This window comes from Mustela nivalis (genome assembly GCF_964662115.1).
Source record: "Mustela nivalis genome assembly, chromosome: 4".
Taxonomy (NCBI): domain Eukaryota; kingdom Metazoa; phylum Chordata; class Mammalia; order Carnivora; family Mustelidae; genus Mustela; species Mustela nivalis.
In genome coordinates this window covers 123,310,105-123,330,836 of record NC_139023.1, presented here as the reverse complement: position 1 = coordinate 123,330,836, position 20,732 = coordinate 123,310,105, and the positions used below count along the sequence as shown (strand labels likewise).

Sequence of the window (20,732 nt, the reverse complement as noted above, 5' to 3'; positions counted from 1 at the left end):
TGAACAGCCTAAGTGGAATTGCTTTTAGGAGCTAAGGCTACAAAGGCGTCAAAATGCTTCCAGACAAGTTTGGCCAAGTAGTGGAAGCTGGCGGCGTAAATCACAGAGATGAGCCCCAAAAGGACAGGACCATTTAAGTTTTAGGGAGGACCGGGATTCGCTCGCTCCAGACCCTTCCTAGAACTGGTTCCTTAGGTTCGCTGGAAAAAAAAAAAAAAAAAAAAAATTAAACTTCTGGAAATACAGCGCAAACCACCATATCGCTAAACCAAACTATTTAAGTCTTACAATAAGGCAGAAAATGCCATTTCAAGACTTCTACGGAGATGCGAGTGAGACCCTTACGTTACGAGGTACTGAGAGCCTCCGACCTCCGGGCCAAGGCCACGCCCCCGAAGGAAAAGGCCCGCTCCTGGGTCCCAGAAGGCCGTCGGGCGACCAGTACGCATGCGCGGATTGCGTCACATCCGGCGCCGGGGCGGTCGATTCCGGAAGGGACTGCACAGTTGTGGCAGCGGTTTCTGTGTTGCGAATTAGCGTTTTTTGTCTTTTGGAGCGGCGAGTTGTTCGGCAGCATCATGGTCGAGGTAAAGTGACACTTGGGCCCTGAGGGGTCGTTCACATCTGGAATGTGTTTCTTTGGCGGCTGACGCGGGAGAACGAGGGTGTTTGGCGTTTGGGGAGAGTAGAGCCTGCGAAGGGAGGCTCTCTGGCCGAGGCCGGGTAGTCTCTTAAGCTTTTCTGGGATAGAGAGAGGCCGGATGGGAGCGCTAGCTGGAAGTTACTCCCGGGCGAGACGCCTGAGAGAATTTCTCAGTTCTTATTTACCCTGGAACTCGGCAGTGCTTCTGGATGCGTTGAACTCACCGTCTGCAGAATAGCGCCCATGGTTGTGTGTCCTAAAAGACTGGCAGCCCTCTCTGGTGTTAACTTTGTGCCTTCCTTCAGCTCTTCCCCAGGACAACCTGCTATTTTGAAGTTTTGCATCAGCTGTTCTGTTAGCCAGCCTTGTCCATTTTATCTCAGGAATATTTCTTGATTCTTGTCCATATCCACGGTCTTCCCCTTAATTCAGACGAGCATCATCTTTTGTCTGGACCAGTGCATTAGCTTCCTTCTGGTGTTCTCGCTTCCATTTTAGTTACACTCTCGCCCCTCCGCACTTTCTTCGGCTTAAAAGCCTTTTTTGACCCGATGTTATTAGAGCAAAAGTGTAGACTATTGCAGATTTTAAAAGAAATTCTTAATCTGATGTGGACTTTGTCTACCTTTGGAACCTCATTTCAGCATCACAGTCCACCTTCCTACGGAGCATGCACAGTTCTCTTGGAGCTCCTGCTTCATTGTTCTGTGTACGTGGCATTTTCTCTCTGCCTGGATTGTTCTTCCCCTCCTGTGCACAAGGCTACCTCTCTTAACTAATACCTCAGAGAGATCTTTCTTAACTATCCTAAATTCTTTCTCTGCCCCAGCCCCTTGCTTGTTTCCTTCGTAGCACTTACTAAAATGTGTTGCCTATTTTTGTTTTCTCTTGAGCACTGGGACCATGGCTGCCTTTTCATCATTCTTTTGCTAGCTTCTAGTCCAGTACCTGCCAGACACGTAGTGGGAGCTCAGTAAATATTTACTGAATAAATGACTAAGCTCAGGCATCCCTTACTGGTTTACCGGGGGCTCTGGCCAATGTGGAGTTTCCTCTACTTCTCTGAATTTGACTCCTATAGCTTGCTACAAATAGCTGTGGTGAGTGGTACAGAGCTTTTTACATATTTAAACATGTAAAGTGTATAACTAATTTGACTTTAATTTGGGTTATGATACGTGTAATTTGTAGCTAGGTATGTGATTCTGTTCTTTCTTTCTAGGAGGTACAGAAACATTCTGTGCACACACTTGTGTTCAGGTCATTGAAGAGAACGCATGACATGTTTGTAGCTGATAATGGAAAACCTGTGCCTTTGGATGAAGAGAGGTAGGTATTGTTCCTTTTCAGTTGCTAGAATATTTAAACTTCTGATGTTGGGGGAAGAGAGCAGGGAGAGGGGGACTTTTGAAGATTAGTGAGTGGTACTAACATAGGATATCTATTCAATAATGAATGGTGTTTGGGCATGATTTAAGCTGATTTAACTTTTTTTGGCCTTGTCTTTCACAGTAAAAAACCCATTAATTAATTGCATTTATAAATACCCAGTAATTAGGACAGTCCCTTTTAGGTGTTATATTTTATAATCAATCACTTTGTATGTGCTTTCAGCTTCCCGCTGCTCTCAGAGCCTTGCTGAGCTGAAATTGTACCTGGCCAGTACCTCTACTCCCATCTTTTCTCGTTAGTATGATGAAGATTTTTGAGTGGTGGCATATTTTTGGTTCTACATCTCCAGCTCCAGTCTGGGATTGCATTATGTGCAGTGTTCCTCCTTTGTCCTTTACCCTTTTAAACTATATTTAATTCCTAAGACAAGCATTTATATTTAATTTATAAAGTGAGCTACTCTTAAAATTAACATAGTAAGTGCATTTCTTTTAAAAAATATTGGACTAATTAAGTACGTTGATTAGTTCTAATTAATCTTTTTAGATACATCCAGTAAAGATTATGATAGAAGATTTTACTATAGTTTTATATTTATACATTTGAAGGAAAGTATTTTGACTTTGAGGTTTTTACAAGGATATATTAGTTTCTATATATTTTTAAGTCAGACCCTTGATAATTTATCATAAAAGGTTTTATATTTATTGGTTAACAAACTAAAATGTTACTTAGACTTAATGGATGCTATGTGGTGGATTGTGAACAAAAGTGTGGAAATGCACTTTAAGCTTTTTAAAATCCTGTTTAACTTTAAAAACTTCATAGAATTTTTTTCTACATGATTAGGCAAACCTAGCTGTTTAAGTACTTGTGTTTCTTGGCTGAGTATATTTCCATAGGTTAATATATTTAAAGAACTCAGAGATACATTCTTATGTTCATAATTTTTAAATAGTCACAAACGGAAAATGGCAATCAAGCTGCGTAATGAGTATGGTCCTGTGTTGCATATGCCTACTTCAAAAGAAAATTTTAAAGAGAAAGGTCCTCAGAATGCATCGGATTCATATGGTCATAAACAGTATCCTGCCAATCAAGGTGAGTATGCATTATCAAAAATATCCGGACTTTTATTTTAAAAATGGAAAAATGAAATGTTTTACTGCCTGTCCCAAAAGGACAGATTAGAGCCGTATCCTATTGAACAACTGTATTGGTATTATAATGGAAGTCTTGATTTCCTCATTGGAGTAGTGAGTGAGATTATTGGTTTGGTGGATTTTTTCTTATAGGAAATAAAAAAGTGGTAGAATAATAATGACAGAGATTCTTAGGATATAGAGAAGGTCGCAGTGGAGACTAAAGGAAAAACTTCTAACCCGTAGGAAGACCATCTGTCTGTTTTGGCTATCATTCATAAAGGTGATATTAAGCACTGAAATTGCAGTGAATAAAGATAATCTAAGGTTCCAGAGAAGTCATTTGCTTAGAAGAAAAACCAGAGTTGGTTGTTACTTGATGGGATGATCTCTCTACAAGCCACTATAATTATACAGCTTTTTTAACATCATATTAGCAAATAGTCGAGGAAATTTCCTATGTACATGTTCCTCAGAAGTCAAAACAAAAATCAGTATATCTTGGTTCTGAACTTTGGGTTTAGTTGGGGAAATTTGAGCATTTTAGTTGTTAATTTAATATGCATTAAAAGAGATGATGCTTGTATATATGATAAATTTGCCACTGATGATGATGATGATTCCTCTTCCTTTTTTAAGGACAAGAAGTCGAATATTTGGTGACAGGTACACATCCATATCCACCAGGACCTGGTAAGTGAGCTGTTACATACTGGAAATAACTTACAGACATTTCCATGAATGAACCAATAATGTGATTCTAATTGCTATAAAATACAAGATAAGCTCAGTAGCCAGGCATCCAGGCATAGGTTTTTAGATGATAGTTAACTAATACTCAGTTTCATATATTTCATTCGGCAAACATTCTTAAAAATCTAGGTTTTTTTTCAGGTGCATGCTAGGAATTCAAAAACAGTAAGACTGCTCCAGGCTAAAAGATGCTTATATGGAGAGTTAAACAGACATGTTATTATCACTAAACTTAAAAGAGTGATAGAAGTGTTAGTGTAGAAGCAGGTGTGATAAAATGTCCACTAGGTATTTGTGTGTGTAGACAGCTGGCACATAAATGGAGTGGCTAGTATAATGGTGTGGAGGACAAAAAGTTTCCAGTTCTAGGTTCTAGTAATTTTAGAAGATGGAATTACCACATTGAAAGTACAGGCAAATTGTTGCTTCTTGTTTAGTAATTTACATTTATTCTTGAAAACATTCTGTTAGTATTTGGGAACTGCTTAATTTTTATATCTTAAGGTAATGTCTCAAGACAATAGAAATTTAACTTTACTATCTTGGATATGTTAATACCAGGTTGCTTGTGGTTAAATCCAATTTGAGTTATCTGATTTTAAATTTATTATAAAAAAAAAGAAAAGATAAAACATCAGAGAAATTTTTGTAATAATCATCACTTGGAGATAATCACATGTTTTCTTCCAGTATTTTATTTTAAACCCCTGTAAGTGAAATCAAAGATAGCTACTAAAAGGAATTGATTTTTTTTTTTTAAACAGGAGTTGCTTTGACAGCAGATACTAAGATCCAGAGAATGCCAAGTGAATCAGCCGCACAGTCCTTAGCTGTGGCATTACCATCTTCTCAGACCAGGTATGAAGTATTACGCTTACAATTATACAGATTTTGAAAGCATAATTCTGTGTGTACATTTTTTCTCATTTTAAGATTTCTTTATAATTATGTGTTATATGACATGTTCCTTTATCAATGCTTACAAAATTTGAAGAGTTGGTTCTGCACAACACATGACAGTTACTTAGAATATGACATTTCTTTTGCCTCAGGGTTGATGCGAATCGTAATGCACCTACTGGAGGTGAATACCGACATCCAGGGGCTTCTGACCGTTCACAGCCTGCAGGGATGACTCCAGTAAGTTTTTCTGTGTCAAATCACGCTGCAGATTTCCAACTTTTGGAACTTGTTGCCTTATTTCCTTTTATCCCAAGAGTCTTAGGTTAAATATTAAGTAAATGAAAAAATTCCTTGCCACTCATTAGATAACAGCTGACTGAGCCAATTAATATTTCATAGCCCTAAAATTTAAGTTGCTAGTGATTTTGCATATCGTTTAGAATTTAAAAACTCAAATTCTGTGTCTGTTGCACATTGTATCTAATACTTAACGTTGATATAGTGTATGTTACTCTTTGTTGTCCACTATTAAAAATATAAGGAATGCTATTCTGAAACGTGTATTAGTATGTGTTAGATAGGAAAGTCTCTTTTTTTTTAAACTTTTAAGTTGGTTTACATAATTTGAGTTGAGTGCTGTTAGTAATGTAATATTCACAGGCTGTGCAGGTAGTATCTTATAAATGAATATTTAGAAATATGGAAGTTTATTTATTTGTAAGTTAAATGGCAGCTAATGTTACTGGTGAAAGTAATTATAAAAAGAATAACTGTGAAAATATCTAGTTTATTTTATCAGCTGTCACTTGAGTAACTGCAGGCTAAATGAATGAATTTGTGGTCTTTCCACCACATTTCTTCTTTTGCCTCCATTCATAGATCTCTGCCCAGGCTTTCTGTCTCCTAAGTAGGAGGTAATATAAGCTTCTTGATGGTAGGAACTTACGGACTTAAGTATTTTTTGGGTGGATGGTTGGATGTTAGTAGTAGATGGTACATCAGCTAGAATACCTTTTAAAATATTAAACTTCTCCAAAGACAAGGGAAACAAAGGCAAAAATGAGCTATTGGGACTTCATTAAGATTAAAAAAAATTTTTTTTTTTTTAAGATTTTATTTGTTTATTTGACAGACAGAGATCACAAGTAGACAGAGAGGCAGGTAGAGAGAGAGGAGGAAGCAGGCTCCCTGCTGTGCAGAGAGCCTGATATGGAGCTCAGTCCCAGGACCCTGGGATCATGACCTGAGCCGAAGGCAGAGGCTTTAACCCACTGAGCCACCCAGGTGCCCCAGTAAAAAGCTTTGGACAGCAAAGGAAATAGTTGACAAAACCAAAAGACAATCTACAAAATGGGAGAAGATATTTGCAAAAGTTTTATCAGATAAAGGGTTAGGATCCAAGATCTATAAAGAACATATCAAACTCAACACCCAAAGAACAATCCAGTCAAAAAAATGGTCAGAAGACATCAATGGACATTTCTTCAAAGAAGACATACAAATGGCCAATAGACACATGAAAAAATGCTTAATATCACTCGGCAGCAGGGAAATACAAATCAAAACCACAGTAAGATACCATTTCATGCCAGTCAGAATGGCTTAGATAAACCACTCGGGAAACAACAAATGTTGGAGAGCATGTGGAAAAAGAGGAACCCTCTTACACTGTTGGTGGGAATGTAAGCTGGTGCAGCCACTCGGGAAAACAGTATGGAGGTTTCTCAAAAGGTTGAAAATAGAGCTACCTATGACCCAGCATTTGCAATACCAGGTATTTGCCCCTAAGATACAATGTAGTGACCAAAGGGGCACCTGCACCCCAGTGTTTATAGCAGCAATGTCCATAGTAGCCAAACTCTGGAAGAGCCCAGATGTCCATCAACAGATGAATGGATGAAGAGTGGTATATATACAGTGGAATATTACTCAGCCATCAAAAAACAAAAGAACTCTTGCCATTTACAAGGACGTGGATGGAGCTAGAGAGTATTATATTAAGAGAAATAACTTGGAGAAAGTTACCTAATTTTATTCATGGAATTTAAGAAACAGAAGAACATTGAGGAAGAGAGGGAAAAATAAAACAAGATGAAATCAGAGAGGCAAACATAGGAGACTCTTAACCACAGGAAACAAACTGAGAGTTGTTGGAGGAGAGGGGGAATGAGGTTGAGTGATGGGCATTAAGGGGGACACGTGTTGTAATCAGCACTGGGTGTTATATACAATTGATAAATCACTGAACTCTACCTCTGCAGCTAGTAATACACTGTATGTTAATTAATTGAATTTAAATTAAAAAAAAATACTACTTAAATGTTTATTTAATAAATAGTTTCTCCTTTTCCTATAAAGTCCATAATGTGAAAATACAACAATGAAAGGCAGTGACATTAAACCACTTAAAATTATTCAAATAATAATAGAAGCTTACACAGAGCATTTAGAGTAGTTAACACTATTTTCACAGTAACTGTTTGAGGTAGGCACTGTTATTTCCATGTTACAAAGCAGGCACAGAGGCTATATAATTTTTACTTAAAGCCAGTCAGCTAGTAATTAGCAGAGCAGGGTTTATGAACCCACACACAGTGATACGTGCTCTTAAGTCTAATGTTCTGCCTCTGACATTTTTTAATTGATTCTTAAAATTAACATGGAAAATATAGTTCTGAATCGAAGTCTCACTTATGCCAACATTTTCTATTTATGCCATATTTTGTCTTTTCCTCTTCAATTAAGAGAAAAAAAACCTCATAAATCCCCTTTCTGAATTTTTCTTCTTTGAATGAATGTGAAATATTAGGTACGATGTCTTTTTAACAATAGTGTAATCTGTTCTGTATCTAGGCCGTTATGGAGGCTGGCAATGCCAAGAACTCTGCACTGATGGCTAAAAAAGCCCCCACAATGCCGAAACCCCAGTGGCACCCACCATGGAAACTCTACAGGGTGAGTGAATATGTATATTACTCCACTGTAGGAATGATTATTGCTTTCCATTTACTAAGAGCTCAGGAATAGAATATGGAAGAAAAGGAGTGAATATGAGAACTGATAAAGTGATCTGAGATGGGATGTGGGAAGGGTTTTAGGCACAATCTTAAAAGACATCTTAGAAGGAGACTTCTTTAAGTAAAAGCCATGTACATATTTCCTGTAAAATAGAGTATAAAAGGTTGACAAAACCATTAAAACATGGAGAACAGATGAAATAAATTTTGTAAGCATTTGAAGTGTTTAATGTGAAGGCCAGGAGGAAGAACAACATATGATCATATTTCTTTGATTATTCTATTGATTATCTTTTCAGTTGTAGTAAATTTAAATGATTCAAGGGTCACCTGGGTGGCTCAGTTGTTAAGCTCTGCCTTTGGCGCAGGTCAGGGTCCCGTGTTCCTGGGATTGAGCCCCTCATTGGTTTCCCTACTCAACTGGGAACCTGCTTTTTCCTCTCCCTCTGCCTGCTGCTCCCCCTGCTTGGGCTCTCTCTCTCTGGCAAATAACTAAAAACTTTAAAAAAATAATAATAATTCAAAATGTACTAGATCTGAAATGAAACATATATAGTAGGAAAACCATAGCTACACAAAATATATACGCTGAATTTTAGTTCTCTAGTTATATACTAAATGGACTTTCTTTTGGTTGTACATACCAAGTAAATTTTAAGAGATGTATAAATTTGGGTAATCACTGCCACAGTCAGTGTATAGAAGTTCCAACACAAAAAAAAACAGTCCTGCGCTATTATTTTTTTTTAAATATTTTATTTATTTATTTGACCGACAGAGATCATAGATAGGCAGAGAGATAGGCTTAGAGAGGAGGGGGAAGCAGGCTCCCTGCTGAACAGAGAGCCCGACGTGGGGCTTGATCCCAGGACCCTGAGATCATGACCTGAGTGAAGGCAGAGGCTTAACCCACTGAGCCACCCAGGGACCCCCCCTGCGCTATTATTTTATAGTCATACCATTCCGTACCCCTGGCAGCTGTTCATCTGTTATCCATACTATAGTGGTGTTTTTTCAATTTTGTTATATAATGGAATTACACAGTATGTACCTTTTGAGACTTCCTTCCTTCTTTCTTTCAGCTTAATGCCTTTGAGAGTCCGCCAAATTGTGGCATGTATTAATATATTCCTCTTTATTGCTGAGTGGTATTCCATTGTATAGCTATGTCATAGTTTGTATCTGTTTACTGATTGAAGGTAATTTAGTATTTATAATTCTAAAATCTATTTGTTAAATAATTGTATAATGTATTTGAAGATACAAGGAGGGGCTGTTCAAACTTGACTTGTGTGTCATGAGTTGATATTGAATAAACTTTAACTTAACCTCTAATGAGTCTGCCCATTCTACGTTTTGTTTTATACAGGTAATTAGTGGGCATCTTGGCTGGGTTCGCTGTATTGCTGTAGAACCTGGAAATCAGTGGTTCGTAACTGGATCTGCTGACAGAACTATAAAGGTAATAGGAGGAAGAAAAGAACTTATGACTTTGTATTTGCTACATAAATTTAATCTTTTATTATTACTGGAATTGCTTTTGGAGTTCCTCTGATTTCTTAGACCTGAGTATGGAATAAAATTTATTATCTTTATCAGTTCAGTGTTTCAAGTATGTTTGGAAAGTGGTATTTAAATAACAGGTTTTTTCCAAACAGTACATACTCTCTATCTACCACTAATACCTTGATATTTAACATTTTTTCAACTCTGGTTATAGAATTCAAGCATGCTTATATATAAAAAGTGTAGAAAATACAGAAAAGTATTAACACAGACCTATACATAATCCAACACTGTCAGATAATCTGAACAAAATTTTTTTTAAGTATTTATTTCTGTGTCTATGTGTCATTACATTTCCTTCTGAGCTTTTTTTAATGTGTATAAATATGTATCTTTAAAAAATCATGATGGGGGCGTCTGGGTTGCTCAGTCAGTTAAGCGACTGACTCTTGGTTTCAGCGTAGGTCCTGATCTCAGGGTTGTGAGATCGGGCCCTGCGTCAGGCTCTGCACTCAGCATGGAATCTGCTTGAGGCACTCTCTCTTCGCTTTGCTCCACCCACCCTTCCCCTGTATGCACACGCTGTCTCTCAAATATTAAAAAATATACATAAATTTAAAAAATGACAATCAATATGTAATTTTGTACTCTGCTTTTTTTCTACTTAATATATCAGATGCATATTTTTGCATAAAAATGAACATTTCTTAAATGGTTTCGTGATGTATCATTTAAATAATCTATACTCTTCCTATTTTTAGACATCAAAGTTTTTAGTGTCTTGATTTTCACTATCACAAGTACTGCTGTAATTTTTGTGCGTAAAGTTATTTGCTGTATTTTAAGTTACTTTGTTATGATAGATTCCCAGAAATGGAATTAATGGGTCAAACATTTTTGAAGTTGATACCCAAAGTACAAATTACTTTCCAAAATGGGTGATTTGTTACTTGCAGTGTATGAGAGGATCCTTTTCAACACACTGTGTGTCTTTAAAAATATCTACTAACATGTTAAGCAGAAGTGGTTATCTAATCTTTTAAAAACTGTCCATAAAAAATTTCTAGTGGGGTTGAACTTTTGATACCCAATAAAGCTGTTCAGCATGTATATATTTTTTTATTGAAGTGTAATTGATGTACAATATTATGTTAGTTTTGGATGTTCAACATAATGATACTGTATTTGTGTATATTGTGAAATCACCACAACAAATCTAGTTAACATCTGTCACCATACATAGTTACAGAACTTTTTTTCCTTATAGTGAGAACTTTTAACATCTACTCTCTTAGCAACTTTTAAATATGCAGTGCAGTATTATTAACTATAATGGCCAGGCTGAACATTATATCCCCATGACTTACCTATTTTATAACTGGAAGTTTGTACATTTGACTCTTGACCCATTTCACCCACTCCCCACCCTCATCACTGGCAACCACTAATCTGTTCTCTGTATCTGTGAGCTTGGTTTTTTTTGTTTGTTTGTTTTTAGAGTTCACATATCAGTGAAATCACATAATATTTGTCTTTCTTGGTCTGTCTGACTTACTTCACATAGCATAACACACTTGAGGTTCATCCATATTGTAAATGGCAAGATTTCATTCTTTTTCATGCCTGAATGATTGTCCATTGTGTGCGTGTGTGTGTGTGTGAGCGCGTGCACGTGTGCGCACACACACATTTTAAAAATCCATCCATTGATGGACATTTAGGTTGTTTCTATAGGGTTTTGTTGTCTTTTTTTTCTAAGTTGTTGTCATCCTTGCTTGTTAATATGGTATTCATACTTTCATCATCTGTGATACCCTTTTATATGTTAAGATTTTGTCACTTACTGCAAATAATTTCCCAGCTTGAAAGTGTTTTTTAATTCTGTTTTCCCCTGCTTAAGAAAAGAGGAGATTAGTGGGAGATTATTTTGAATATTTTTGAAGTTTTGTATGTTTATACTTTTAGGTTCTGAAGATTTAATTTAAACCTTAAGAATCATAAAAATTTGCTTTGAAATAATTAAGAAAAATTAAATATTCTTTCATTTCAGATTTGGGACTTGGCTAGTGGCAAATTAAAACTGTCATTAACTGGGCATATTAGTACAGTGCGTGGTGTGATAGTAAGCACACGGAGCCCTTACCTCTTCTCCTGTGGAGAAGACAAACAAGTCAAATGCTGGGATCTCGAATATAATAAGGTAGGTTTGGAGTTAAGGATTTAAAACATTAAGAACCACTGGTTTTCTTTATAGATATTTTAATTCTCTTGCTTTATTTTTAGGTTATAAGGCACTATCATGGACATCTGAGTGCAGTGTATGGTTTGGATTTGCACCCAACAATTGATGTGCTGGTGACCTGTAGTCGGGATTCCACTGCACGGGTAAATGAAATAGAGCTTTGTGTTTCTTTGTAAACATATTGCTTCTTACAATATGCATATTTGGTCAGGGAGTCGTATATTATTTGTTGGAGTATTAAAGATAGTTGTCTCCACCAGCAATAGCCCAGTCCCTCAGTTTCTTGGCATGTATGTTTTTCTACCTTCATTTTCAGTGCTGTGGCTTCATCATGTTTATTATTGGGAGTGCCCTGCCTCTGAAGTGGGACACTCACACATTCTATTCTATCACTGCAACAGTTTCCATTAGCTCTTTCCTTCAGTAGTCCCATTATGCCCATTTGTAACACTTTCAGTACCCTGATCTTTTAGTTGTTTTTTGTTTTTTTGTTTTTTCCTGTCAGCTGCCTCCAGTCTACATTTCCCATCATATCATTATCTTTTCTTTGAAATGATTTTTCATTCCATTCAGGCATGGTTGTTTGGTAAATTCCCAGGCTTGAATTGGTTCAGTTACCTGCCTAAGATATGAATACCTGTTCACTCTAATGGTATGTCTCTTGTGTTTTTACAGATTTGGGATGTAAGAACTAAAGCCAGTGTACATACATTATCTGGACATACCAATGCAGTTGCTACAGTGAGGTGTCAAGCTGCAGAACCACAGATTATTACTGGTATGATTGATGCTAAGTTTATAGTTTGATCAGAATGCATTATGATTATACATTACACTTTTCATATTCACTGATTCTTGCTTTGTTACAGAGGTACATTGTATTTGATTGTTTTTTATCTCCTATTCTTTACATTTCATAGGATATATTTACTTATCATAGACTATGTCATACACAGTGTCATGTAATGTCTGACTAGAAAATGGTGCTGTGAGATACATTCAGACATTGTTTCATAGTATCAGAATTACTAGTCTAGGAAACTGAAACTAAAAGACAAAATACCCAGAGACCAATAACCTTTAGAGCTGGTTTGAGTCTTGTTTTGCCAATGGTAAGGTTAGTAATAAGACCTTTACTCTAAGAGTAGAAAATAATTTCTTCACTTGATGTATTTTGTTAATTAAAAATCATTTGTTTTAGGGATGCCTGGGTGGCTCAGTTGGTTAAGCAGCTGCCTTCGGCTCGGTCATGATCCCAGTGTTCTGGGATGGAGTCCCTCATCGGGCTCCTTGCTTGGCAAGGAGCCTGCTTCTCCCTCTGCCTCTGCCTGCCATTCTGTCTTCCTGTGCTCGCTCGCTCTCCCTCTCTCTCTCTGATAAATAAATATAATCTTTAAAATAAAAAAATCATTTGGTTTTTTTCCTTCCCCTATCATTAGGGGAACTACTGGTGTTTGTTCTAGCTGTTCAGTTGATAGTGTTTTAAGCACTTACTGCATTTTTTTTAAGCGTTAAATTAAAAACCAACCTATAAGTTTGGAACTGTAAAGTAATGAGCGAGGAGTTGGTATGACTTTCATGTAGTATGTATGTGTCTAGGGAAAACTGATTCATATGTTATGTTTAATTTTTGCATAATTTTTCTTGGTCTATATTTTATGGATGTGTGTTTTCATTATAGGAAGCCATGATACAACAATACGATTATGGGATTTGGTGGCTGGAAAAACAAGAGTCACATTAACAAATCACAAAAAATCAGTCAGGGCTGTGGTTTTACATCCAAGACAGTAAGTACATTTTCTTAATTAGCTTGTCTTTTTTCTTCCATTTTTAGAATAAGTATAGAAATACCAACATTAGTGCTACTTTGGTAGCTGTTTAGCCATTGTCATTTCCAGGCCTGTGCCACTTACGAACATGGATTTCTTTCATTTTTCTTGTGTAGTATTTTGCTTCATGACCTATATATAATGAGGAAAATTTTCCACAAGGTGAAAAATGAGAGTGTCAGATGAGACCATATAAATAAATCATGGCTAAAACTGCATGTCAGAGTAGAGACTAAATAGAAAATGGATTTAGTGTTTGACAGAAATGTTATTGGATACTGAGATATACATAGAATAGCTTAATTCTTAAGGAGGAAGTTAGTATACATAGAAAAAAAGTAGAAACCCTGAACAATATAATCAGGGTGTCCATAGGTGCAGCATAAGATCTCAGTCTGTTCCTTGTATATCACCCTGACACTTTTCTGGCCACATTGATTTTTTTTTTCTGTCCTCTCCCTCTTATCCATTATCCCCTTCCTCCCTTTCTGTCTTCCTCGCTCCCTTTCTTCTTCTGGTTCACTTCCTTTTTCTCTCTCTTCCTCTTGCTATCTGTTTCTTCCATTCATTTCCTTTCTTCATAGAGCCCCCTCTTGCTCTGTCCAGAATAGTTTCATAACCCCTTGCCCTTAATGTGAATCTAGAGGTTTGTACATTCGTTGCTTTAGCTCAGTGGAGAGCATTGGAGAAAGGAGAAAGATTAATCTAGAACTTAAAATACATTAAAAATAATTTGAAGATCTGATTTAACTTGGAACAAATGTCTTCGTATTTTACCTCTTGGTATGACAATAATATTTTGATACAACTATATAGATCCATAACTACACACGTAGAATATAACCATAAAAAGCTTTCTGAATTCACCATTGTACTTAACTCGGTTTACTTAGTTGTGAATTCTTTTTCATCTTATTTCAGTTATACATTTGCATCTGGCTCTCCCGATAATATAAAACAGTGGAAATTCCCTGATGGAAGTTTTATTCAAAATCTTTCCGGTCATAATGCTATTATTAACACATTGACAGTGAATTCTGATGGAGTGCTTGTTTCTGGAGGTAAAGTAAGATTTTAATAATAAATGTGTTTTAGTCTGTCATTTTTTCTTTTAGTAAATGAGTAAACATTTATAAAATTTCTAAGCCATCCCACCTAAGTATTATAGCAGAACTTGCCTGATTAATGTGTATTTGGATGTTCCTATGTGTGTTCATGCTTGTTTGTCATCCATGCATCATATTTCATAGTTTAGTCGTCTTTGAGTTCCCACGTGATAAATATTTCTAACCTATTCACGCTGAGAATTACCTAAATTTTGGTTACGTATTCCAGAACTAGATAGCATTTTCTGGTGCTTTTTGAGCTCTATAATAAATTCTGGGTTAGTCACAAATGAACATAGACAAACCAATATCAAGAGAAGCTGGATTTCCTGTGTCTTATAACTCTATTTAGTCTTTATGGTCATGGTGCCTGACTCATGGATGGTGCTTAAATGCTTGCCAAGCTGAATTGTTCAAAGGATACCACGTTTAATTAGATTTTTTCCTTTAAGCTGACAATGGCACAATGCATCTTTGGGACTGGAGAACTGGCTACAATTTCCAGAGAGTTCATGCAGCTGTGCAGCCTGGATCTTTGGACAGTGAATCAGGAATATTTGCTTGTGCTTTTGATCAGTCTGAAAGTCGGTTACTAACAGCTGAAGCTGATAAAACCATTAAAGTGTATAAAGAAGATGATACAGCGGTAAGTTTACTATTACATTTTGATGTAAAGTAAGTCAACCATACCAATTTTGCAAGTACTTTCTCATTTTAAAGTTATTGAAATTATCAGAAAGGAAAATGATCTTCATAGTATTAAGGTATTTGTCATCTTGAATAATGTCTGCTCATAGATTTCTGTATTGGTTTTGTTGATGCCAGTGAATCCATAGATTGTTTATAGTTTATCTTTACTACAATTACTAGGGAAAATCTTACATCAAGAATAACCACAAACAAATAAATTGCTCTGCAAATTAACTTTAAAATCATAAGCATTGGTATTACTAAAATACCTAAATACTAATTTTATTAGACTTGAAAAATCATGAACTGAATTTGTAGTGAACTCATTCATTCTTTATTAGGTTCAGATGATGCAAAAGTTTGTCAGCTATTCCTAAAATTGTTAAAGAACTACTAAATATGTAATGCCAATCAATATAATATGTAAACCAATACAATAATATAAGAATAGATGCCTTATTTTTGTTAGGAAGAGAGTTCTTAATATATAGCAAATTAATAATACTTTGTTTTAACTTCTTTAATTTTCTGTTTCCAGACAGAAGAAACTCATCCAGTCAGCTGGAAGCCAGAAATTATCAAGAGAAAGAGATTTTAATATGGCATTATCTTCATGGTGGCTCCTTTTTTTTTTTTTTTCCCTTAAAAAAAAAAAAAGCTTGGTGTTGATGACAATATCCAGTCATTTTGTGTTCTGGTTAGGAATATAAAGCAGAAACTCATATGCTTAAATGATTCCTGTTTCATATTTTATAATAAACTGCCCCCCATGTTGTTATTTCCAAAATAAATAGAGATCCTAGGAAGTAAGATGCAGATATCAAGCCTATGTAGTTTTGTTGAACATGACTGTTCTAAAAGTAGAATTGTCAGTTTTATTAAAAGACCTTTTTAAAAAAAACTTAAACTGCTTACCATAATAAGGACTTGTTTCAAGGGGAGCAGTTGCATTTTGGCGGGGGGGCCTTTATTTTTGTTTTTGCTTTAGTCCTTTAAGAATTAGTATCCGACTAATAATTGGGGACTAAAGGATTAGAAGTCTTACTTATGTATGTTTATTCCACAAACAGTTTTTTGAGCACATGTTCTACAAAGTTCTGCACTGGATGCTGTTCAGGAGATAGCCAAGTAAGATATATGAACTCCATCACCCTAGTTAGCTTATTACAGAAGTGCTATAATAGAGATAGAGGCAAAAAGCTGGAGTAGTGCAGGAAAAGACCATCACTTTTTCCCAGAGAGCATTGTGGAAGACTTCATAGAGTCCAGGTATTTGAGCTGTCTTGAGAGGGCAGAGAGGGAAACTGGTATCCTAGGATGAGGCATACAGTGAATGAAACCACACCTGTGAAACGGGGTGTGTTCTAGAAGCAAAGAATTGTTTGCTGCTGTTGAATAATGAGTACAGCTGGTTGGTGGTAGAGAAAGCACGTTTGGAGTTTGAATTTTATTCTACAAGCAATAGGATACCAATATAGGTATCAAAACCTGAATGGATTAATGAGATACCAGTGGAGGTATTGGAAGCTGTGGCAAGCAAGGGCTGCAGTCTTTTTGAAGACTTTCTGGAAAAGTGTTATTTAAGTTGCTAATACCTATTCCTTATGGTAAATAGGAGTTTTCAAAACCCTGCCCTTAGGATCCTAATTCCCCATCAGTCAAGAAACTGTGTCCACCTTCACTTTCTGTAGTTAGAAAACACAGTTACAAGAACAACTGATACAGATTTTTATTCAAATTTTAAAATGCACCATAATTTTGAACAAGCATTTCTAAATTATACATACCCCATCTTGCATGCTGTAGGTGGGAGTATTATTTTATAATCTGTAGGAGGGTTGTTTTTCAGAGTATATTGAAAATGCTCAAAGCGTTTGGCTAATTCTTCATTAAAGATATTAGGAAACTGCCCAATATGAATAATCTGACAAGTGTACACAAGCAAGTTTACTGCACCTTTATTCTTTAATTATTAAAACTAGCTCAGATGTCCTATCAGTAAGGGATGGTTTAATAGATTATGGTACATTCATGCAATTTATTTCTATCCATTAAAAGTGACGAATGTCTCTGGACTTAAAATAAGGTGTCCAAACTTTACTCTTAGGTAAAAGTTGTGGAAACATTTTTTTGTAGATTAACTTGTTAATGCTTTAAAAAATAATGGGATAGTATTACCACATTGTTAACAGTGGCTTTGTGAGGGAGTAAAATTGTGGGAGAACTTTCATGATTGGCTTTATATATTTCTATAATGTTTTAATTTTCTATAAGCATGTATTTTGTAAGCTTAAATAAAGAAATCCACTACACTTGCATCCCTGAAAAATTCTCATACGCCTTCTAACAGGAGAAAAATAGAGCTGAATAGGGTCCCATTCCTAAAGGCCAAAAAGAAATTTACCGCTAGTACAAGGAGGTGAAAAAGATAGCTTTTACTATCCTGCCTAGCAAAGCTTCAACTGTTGTTTATTATGCACTAGTATCAGATTTTGAATAGCATTTAAGAAATCCATTTCCCTGCTTCATACTATCTTGAATTACGGTGTTCTCAGATTCTCTTGCAAAAATTGCATCTACCATCTGTTCATGAACCCTGTGGAATTTTAGGCAGAATTTCATGCTTGTGCTCCCCCCCCCCCCCACACTTGATAGAACCCCAACTCAGGATAAGCCCAAGTCTCTTACTGTGCCTCTCTTATGTATACCTAAGCTGTAGAATGTTACCAGAGGAAACCAGCTGTGCTAACTGGACTCATTGTATATGACCACATACCTCAAGTGGGCCATTAACAGTGACCACACAGGCATTTGTATAATTCGTGTCTTCTGCCTCCTGTTGCAAAGGATGAACTCTACCCACCTAAAAACAAATTCCAAATGTATAATATCACTAGACTTAGCATTCTATTCTAAGTATGCACTTACTCTATTCCCTTTTATAGCCAAACTCCCTGAATTTTCTTAACTTCCTATGTTCCTCACTTCCCATTCTCTAAATTGACTCCAGTCCAAAAATCGTCAAATGTGTTTAAACATTGTTCTTAGAGAAATGGAAGAAATTTAAGTAGTATGAAGTTGATAGGAAGTAATGAAATAGAAAAGGTAGAGAGTAAGCCTGAATGGTGATTTTTTGGGGATAGGGGGTACAAAAAGTAGAAATTAGATAAACCAATCAAGAAACAAATATAAGAATCCTAAATACCCTAACAAAAACAAAAGGGGAAGAGATAATTGTGTCCAATTCCATGCCATACTTAAAAAGCAAAATAAAGTGGTAAATTTTAAAGAAAAATATATGGGAGATTCCAGAAGATACAGAAAACCTAAATAGGTTAAGTATCCTAGATTAAATAGTTCATAGAGGAATTAACTCCTACCACCGACCCACATCACTAAGTGCATTCAACTTCGAAGTGGAATTCTAATTTCAATGCACTGTAAGATTTTATAGGATCTAGATAAAGCTTTTATGTGTGTTAAAATGTGAGTATATAAAAAATATCCAGGTCCAATGATGCACAAATGAAATGATCTTATCTTGTGTGTGAATATTGATGGGAAAATCCTTACTAAAGGCAAAGAATCAAGTATCACTCATCTAAGTGAAGTTTGAAAGTGCAAGGAAGTTTCATTATTAGCAAGTAATACAATTCATATTGTGAATATAGAAAAACATCTTTGATGATACAGGGGCATTTCAGTATAATTTGAATCCATACTTCATTAAATAGAAACAAAACCTATTACTGTTAGGAACAGATGGGTATTTTTAAAAACTTGATTAAATACAACTATGCTACAATAGGTTGTTGATTGGGAAATACTTGGGATATTCCTATTAATACCAGAAACAAGACAGGGATGTGCATATCAGTGTCTAGCTTTTTAGAGAAGATTTCTGGACTTCTCTAACTTTTCTGGAAGTCTTTGAGATGATGTAGAGGTATAATAATTGGAAAGCAGGGAAATAACATGATCATTGTTGGCAGATAATTTATACACTTGGAAAACTTAATAAGAGAACTGAAAGACTTTAAAAGAATAGGCATATTGAGTAAGAGCTTGGTACAGAACTGAGAACTCAGAAATCAATAAGCAGTAAGAGCTAATGAAAAAATAAAAAACCCTCATATGAAATGACCAAAAGACTTGGAATAAAATTGAAGTGCGCAAGTCCTGTCTGAAGAGACTTTCAAAATCCTCCTTTAGGGATAGAAAAGAAGCCTTGGTTAAATAAAAAGCATATTACAGTCCTGGGTTAGAAACTTCATGCTGTCATTTCCCTTGAAATTCTATTAACTCAATCCCAGTAAAATTACCTATTGTATTTTTTTAGAATTGGATAAGCTGATTTTTAGTTCTAACAAAATTTTTAAAAAGCGGCAACACCAAAAATAATCTTGAAAACACAAAAAGGGGGGAGCGAACTAATTTGGTATTGCTACATGATCAATGGAATGGAGTAGGGTCCAGAAATAGACCCAAATACAAATGATAATTATGTGTATGAGTAAGGTAGCCTAACATAAAATGCTCAATCATACTTAAACCCAAATTTAAAACTACAGTAAAAGCTACAGTATTCACCAATAAGGATGTCAAAGTTTAAAAAAAAAAGTGATAATAATATACGTAGAGGTGAGGTAGGAAATAATTTTTTCTATTGTGCTGGTCCAGAAAATGCATAGGTGAGATTTTGTATTAGCAATACTTCTTTAAAATCACACATTCTAACCCAGAAATTCTAGTTCTAATGTGCTTGAGTTAGTGAGAAATGTGTATTCATTGTTTACAATAGAAAAACATTGAAAGACACATGATAACAGACTTCAAGCTAAAGAAGAGATACAGATCTGAGAAAGCTATAGTCTTATGTTAATGATGCCTTGCATGTTTACATTTTACACGGAGCTGTCTTGTCTGTGATTATGTATAATCCCTTAAGACTTTGAGAAGTAAGTTGGACTAATATTCCCATTTTACAGTTGCAGAATCAGCTTGGTGGGCTCAAAGCAATATAACAGGGGGAGCCAATGTGAGAGCCCAGGGTTTTTGTTTTAAATCTCTGTTCCATTTCTCTTGCTAGGAAATGACACTGTCTTATAATTTCTTATTAATTTCCATAAGAGTTGACTTTCCATTGATTTAAAGGGCACTTTAGGGGAAGAGTAAAACAAATATTTATGTTTCTCCTGAACTGACAGCATTCTTAGCTAAAAGCAACATTGGTTCTAGCAATGGCCTCAGTGCATATACCTTTCTGGCAATTCAGTGCTTAATACATATATTCTTAAATCTATGTATCTACCTATTCATCTACCACCCATTTTTCTATCCATCATCTGTCTAAATTTACCTTGAAGTTAAGGAAATGCATATTTGTGGATTAATATTTATTACTTGGATTCTTATAAATTAGTAAAGTCTTTAACAATTTGGAGATTTGGGAGATTTTAGGGGAGAGGATTACTGATTTGAGGATGCTTGTGCATTTGTTGAACAT

The 20,732-nt window shown here is 35.7% G+C and overlaps 1 protein-coding gene across 1 annotated transcript; it reads left to right on the top strand.

The window, feature by feature from the left end:
• Window positions 1–311: 311 nt before the first annotated feature.
• On the top strand, window positions 312–17,544 carry PLRG1 (pleiotropic regulator 1). The gene is made up of 15 exons (XM_082726801.1): window positions 312–587; window positions 1,866–1,972; window positions 2,994–3,136; window positions 3,817–3,870; window positions 4,695–4,788; window positions 4,983–5,070; window positions 7,687–7,788; window positions 9,220–9,312; window positions 11,407–11,556; window positions 11,640–11,741; window positions 12,274–12,376; window positions 13,280–13,388; window positions 14,352–14,491; window positions 14,989–15,182; window positions 15,765–17,544. The coding sequence occupies exons 1-15, from the start codon at window positions 327–329 to the stop codon at window positions 15,822–15,824; spliced, it is 1,800 nt and encodes a 599-aa protein (XP_082582927.1). The 5' UTR covers window positions 312–326; the 3' UTR covers window positions 15,825–17,544.
• The last annotated feature ends 3,188 nt before the right edge of the window (window positions 17,545–20,732 follow it).